Source organism: Catharus ustulatus, chromosome 13 (genome assembly GCF_009819885.2).
Source record: "Catharus ustulatus isolate bCatUst1 chromosome 13, bCatUst1.pri.v2, whole genome shotgun sequence".
Lineage (NCBI taxonomy): Eukaryota > Metazoa > Chordata > Aves > Passeriformes > Turdidae > Catharus > Catharus ustulatus.
In genome coordinates, this window is record NC_046233.1 from 6,132,963 (window position 1) to 6,138,962 (window position 6,000).

A 6,000-nucleotide genomic window follows, 5' to 3' on the forward strand; every position below is an offset into this window, starting at 1 on the left:
TAACACCAATTGGCTGTGGCTGGTAGATCTGTTGTGATGTGAAGCTGCCATATTCCTGAGCATGGGCCTGCCTCATGCATTGCTGTGCCTGCAGGAATATGAGGAACATTCAGTGCTGTTAAATAAAATTAATTTCTGTGTTTGTTCTCCTGCAGAGACTCCATCCTTGGTGCATCCCCTGGAAGACCACGTGGTGTCCGTCGGTGAGACCGTGGCTCTGCAGTGCAAAGCCACGGGCAGCCCCCCGCCCCGCATCACCTGGCTGAAAGGTGACCAGCCCCTGGTGGTGACAGAAAGGCACCACTTCACCTCGGGCAACCAGCTGCTGATCGTGAGGAACGCGGTGCTGGAGGACGCGGGCAGGTACACGTGCGAGATGTCCAACACGCTGGGCACGGAACGCGCGCACAGCCACGTCAGCGTGCTGCAGGCGCTGGGCTGCCGCAAGGACCGCACCACCGTGGGCATCATCACCATCGCCGTGGTCTGCAGCATCGTGCTCACCTCCCTCGTCTGGGTCTGCATCATCTACCAGACCAGGAAGAAGAGTGAGGAGTACAGTGTCACCAACACAGGTAGCTGCGGTGTGCTCGGGTCTCCTCTGAACTTTGGTGCTGTCAGATGTCCTGCTGAGACTGAGCCTCACAATCTCCCTGGCTCTCACGGGGCTGGAGCCAGCTTTCATTGCTGCTGAAGCATGTTCAGAGCTGCATTTCTCCCCTTGGCTTGCTCTTCAGGAAGGTCTTTTCCACTTGGCAGTAGTTCCAGTCATTGCTTTGCTCCTTTGGTTTTCCATGACCATGAATGATAACTTTCAAGACAGTCTGGATGATGTCCATGGTGCTGGGAACCTGTCTTACTTTTTGGAAATCTGTATTTTCAAAGGCTTTGAAGTCAAAACTTCAAAAATTAGACTTTGAAGCTGGAATCCCCTTTTCCATGTTGCCCTGCTGATTGGGGGGGTGGGTATCTGTTAATTTCTAGAGGAAAAAGTAGCATTTATTGCTTTGTCCTGATGCTCAGAGGGGATAATTTGGTGCTGAAATAAGTGTTGTAGTGAGAATAGTCAGAATAGACTCCTGCCCTCCTTACACAGCCTCTGAACAAAACAGAAGTGTGGAAGGACCAGCCTTAGACTTTCCCAAACTGCTTGGATTTTCCAGCCTTCCTACATTATGCTTGGCTTTAGATAGAACACAAAGGATTTTTAAAGACATGGGCTGGGTAGGAAGTCCTGGATAGCCTATTAGCAGTGTGATGTATTAGCAGGGTTCTTTTATAACTCATTTTTTCAGTTTTGTGTGGCAAGGGAAACTGAAATTGCCTGATAGAAAATGGAGAGAGCTCAGGATGGTCAAGAGGCTTAAGACTTATTTCCTGCTTAAGAGAATCAAAGAATCATATGCTGTTCTGCAGAATACTTTTACTGCTGACTTCTGGAGGCAGGAGACTTGAGTCAAAGGAGGGACTGAATTTCATGGGAAAGAGAAGGATTTACTTATTCTGAATAAATAGTTCTATTCCACCTCCTGTGTACTGACCATGCCACATACAGACACTCAAAGTGCCTTTATCAGCACTCTCTCCTAAAGTTTAAGCTTTAAAAAAATCAGGAGTGGAGCTTCTGAGGGGAAAGGAATAGTTAGGCAATGATTCCAATGCATGTGCAGAAAATAATAGTTCTAGATCTGGTCCCAAATCCCCCTTAAAAATGTGAATTTACTTTGAAAATCCTGCTGGGAACTGACTTTACCTTTTTCCTATTGCTCTAGATGAGACTATTGTACCTCCTGATGTGCCAAGCTACTTGTCCTCTCAAGGGACTCTGTCAGAGCGCCAGGAGGTGGCCATTGGAGTGGACACCCAGCAGCCCAATGGGCACATTGACAGCAATGGTGAGAAATGCTTTAATTGTTCTGTAATGCTGCATCTCAACCTCATATGGGAGGTAGAAATCTCAGCCCAGAGTAGTTCTGTGTTTGTGTTTGTTCCGAGTTATCTGAGAGATCTTCATAAAGTAACTCCTGCATTTATGCAGAGCAGGGATCTGTGTTTGACTTCACAGAGCTCTCCTCTCCCAGGAGTAAGTGTTCCTACAAGCTGCCTGCCTCAGAAACTGCTCAGTCAGACCCTAAGGACTGTTTTTTTACTAATTTTGGATCCTTTTTTTGGCAGCAGAGTTACCCATAGTCATACTAGAAAACGCATTAGCATTGCCTGTCCCTGCCTTCAGGCTTTGAAATTAAATCTTGGGGTTTTACACTATTTAAACACAGCACATTAGGAAGGAGAAGTTAAGAGTTCTGAACTAAGATCGTTTTGAGATTGTGCAGCATTTATTCTTTTAAATGTTTGCTGAAAATTATCGATTATCTCCATTGCTATTTTTCCTCCCTTTTCCAGTATAAGTAAGACCAACAAGTCATGTATTATGAGCAGATGGCTGTGATCTTTACCCAGATGGTTTGTTTGTTACAGGGATGTGTCAGGCTGATGCTGGAAGGTGTCCAGATGTTGAAGCTCCTGCTGTAGGTTGTAGACAGCCCAAGCTGTGTATCAGCTATAATAAAGACACTTGGAAAACTGAGGACGTGGCCGATGGAATGCTTGTTCCAGATAAGACAGGTACAAACCCCATTAATCTGGGAAGGCATTTTGTGTTTGTACAGATCACAAAACCCTCCAAGTCAGACAGCATTCACACAAGAAATTGTTACCTTCAGAGAAAAAAAAAGCTCAGAATGATTCTCAGGTGCAAGCACAGAAAATTTATTTCTCCTGTTTGCTTTGATCCTCTCTCAAGCTTGGATAGATGGAATTTGAGGAACAGTCAGAAAGAGGCAGAGTAAAGTTCCTGATTGCCATTCTGTGTAGCTGGCTGGTGGGAATTTTGATTTGAGATATTCCTAAAATATGAGAGCACTTTCAAGACTGAAAGTGTTAAAATTTTTCATGCTCTTTTAAAAGGGCTGTCAGTTTCAAAGCTCAGGTTTTTAATTTATTTTCAAAATTTAAAGGTTGTTTTGGGCACTACACCTGCCTCTGCTCTTTGCCAATTTCTAGGGTGTTGCACTCATACTTTTCTATTTTTAGGATGTGCCTTCTGTTCTCACACTGTATTGTAAAAGCCACAGAAAATAAGCCAATGAAACAAATTTTCTCTCTAGGAGAAACTAATGTAAAGTTTAATAATGGAAAGTTGTTGAGCACGCTAAGGAAATTAATTTTCAACATTTAGAAACTCCTTGCTGCTTTGAATTCTTCTCATCTTTTGTTCCCACTACCAGTAATAACATATCTTGAGATAACAGTTTGAGCTGGTGGTGATCCCTGTAAAGCAGCAGCACAAAAATAAGAAAGGTAACTTGGTATTTTAAAGCAGCTACAGGAAAGTTCCACTTTGCACTTCTACCCTGATTAGAAAGTCTGAAAAAGGAAATAAATGCATAGTTTTGAAAAGGAAATAAATGCATAGTTTTACTTTTTTTTAAAAAAGGAGTACTTTGGATTGAAAAAGAATCCATAACTAACTAAAACTGTTAATTGGACCTACCTTTAGTGATGGTGGCTGCAGAAAACTGAGTGTGTAACAGCTCTGTGTAAGATCACAAAGCGTCCACGTTATTTAGTGAGAGATTCCCCCTCTGAACTACACAGAATTCCTTTCCCTTCCACGACCTGTGTGCTGCAGTGCTGACCATTTCCAGGTGCCCATGTTCCCTTGCTGATGTCCCCTTCCTGCCCCCAGGCTACGGTTTGCCCGTGGTGTGCGCGGAGTGCAGCGGCAGCACGGACAGCGTCAACGCGCACATCTACCCCAAGGACTCGGAGAGCCTGAGGACTGACAGCACCCACCCCAGCGCACTGAGCAGCCACAGGAAGAGGGGTGCAGGCACCACCAGCCTTCTTCATGCTCAGCCCTGCAATGGGATTGCCAGTGGCAAGAGGCTGGAGACAGATGGGACCCTCTACCCCAGCAACCACGACAGGATAAGGGCGGAGGGCGCGCTGCTCGCCGACACGCGCGGTACGTCCTTCCTGGGGCACCTCTGCTCCAGCACAGCCCTACACTGCTCCCCTCAGCCTGCTCAGCCAGCTCACAGGCAGGGTGGGGCTGGTTTGGGCATAGAATGGAGTCAGGACCTGCAGGGTCATGGAGGATGGGAGTGCTTGGCAGGCTGGGCATCACCTAACCACGCTGCTCCTTTGGTGTTTACAGGCTCCTCACAAGCAGCAAAGCCTTCAGAGCTCAACAACCTGAACTTGGTGAGAGCTTCACCTGCAGGAGGGTCATTAAAGCAACTGAACGTGCTTCCTGAACTATCCCCAGCACTACTGGATCTGCAGAGGGAGGCAGAGGTGGAGCAGGCTCTCCTGCCCAGCAGCAGCACAGCCCAGCCCCACAACTCCACCCACGAGCCCAAGCTGCCCCACAGGTCTCTGGACTGAGAGCACAGACTGACTGCCACGTGCAAATTAACAAACACACTATTACTTTTTTAATTTTTTTTTTTTTTGCACAAGAATATATAGGCTACTTACTTCTACCTCGAATCTTGAACTGATGGCCTGGCAAAGGCAACCAACTGAGGTATGAGAAAAAGCTTGTATGGGGAACAAACTCCTGTTCGAGCGTCAGCTGATTGTACATAGTTTAAAACTTCCCTGAGAAGTATGAAGTGTTCAAAAGTCAACTTGCATATGAAGCACATAAATGCAAGGGATTATTGTGTAAAGAGAAAAGTATTTGATACAATTGTACATAAGAGTTTTCATATATAAATATATATATAAAAATATATATATATCTTTTACAGAGGCTATTTTAATCTTTAGTGCATGGAAAACTGAGTGAAATTTTACAATTTTGGCAATATTGTTTTCAGTATCAAGTTGCTGTTAAACTTTGTGAGAGAAATAATTCTGGTGCCTTAAAATGCATAAACAGAACTTTTAAAAGCCAGACTGTTCCAAAGGGATTGTCCTCTTTTCAGTGGAAGTTCCTTTACACCATGTACACCAGGGCTGGGGCAGTCCCAGGTACTGGCTGGGTGGAGAAGTGACCAGGAGCAGCAGTGGAGAGGGACTTGGGGATGTTGGTGGATCAGAGGCAGGACATGTCCTGGCCATGTGCCCAGGAATCCAGCAGTGTCCTGGCCTGTATGCAGAGTGTTGTGGGCAGCAGATTCTCCTCTCTGCTCCACTCAGGTGAGACCCCACTGGGGTTCTGCACACAGTTCTGGTGCCCTCAATATAAGGACTGCAATGACAAGACCAGGAGTAATGAGTTCAAACTGAAAAAGGGGAAATGTGGGTTAAACACAGAAGAAATTGAAATTCTTCACTGTGAGGGTGGTGATCACAATGTCATCCTGGCTGTATCAGGAACAGTGTGGCCAGCAGGAGCAGGGGAGTCATTATTCACCTGTCCTTGGCACTGGTGAGGCCACACCTTGAGTGCTGTGTCCAGTTCTGACCCTCAGTTTAGGGAGGATGTTGAGATGCTTGAGCGCATCCAGAGGAGGCAGCAAGGCTGGTGAGGGGCTTGGAACACAAACCTTGTGAAGAATGGCTGAGGGAGCTGGGGCTGTTTATCCTGGAGAAAAGGAGACTTAGAGGTGACCTTATCACTCTGCAGCTCCCTGAAAGGTGGCAGTGCTCAGGTGGGGTTGGGCTCTTCTCCCAGCAATGACAGAACCAGAGGACACAGCCTTCAGCTGTGCCAGGGGAAGCTGAGGCTGGACATTAGGAAAAAATTCTTCACTGAAAGTGATTGGGCATTGGAATGGGCTGCCTAGGGAGGTGGTGGAGTCACTGTCCCTGGATGTGTTTAAAAAAAGACTGGATGTGGCACTCAGCCAGTTAAGGTGGTGTTAGGTCATAGGTTGGACTTGATCATCTCAAAGGTCTATTCCAACCTAGTTAATCCTGTGATTCTGTCCCTTCCAACCCAAGACATTCTGTGATTCAATTGGGTTACTTAGCACAAATTTCCTTCCC

The 6,000-nt window shown here is 46.2% G+C and overlaps 1 protein-coding gene across 1 annotated transcript in view; it reads left to right on the forward strand.

The window, feature by feature from the left end:
* The window catches only part of LRIG1 (leucine rich repeats and immunoglobulin like domains 1), an 87,445-nt gene extending 81,856 nt beyond the window's left edge, over positions 1-5,589 (forward strand). The window contains 5 exon segments of the mRNA XM_042779710.1: positions 156-575; positions 1,773-1,895; positions 2,479-2,625; positions 3,749-4,027; positions 4,220-5,589. Of these exon segments, the coding sequence (XP_042635644.1) occupies positions 156-575; positions 1,773-1,895; positions 2,479-2,625; positions 3,749-4,027; positions 4,220-4,449 (1,199 nt within the window). The 3' untranslated portion in view covers positions 4,450-5,589.
* The last annotated feature ends 411 nt before the right edge of the window (positions 5,590-6,000 follow it).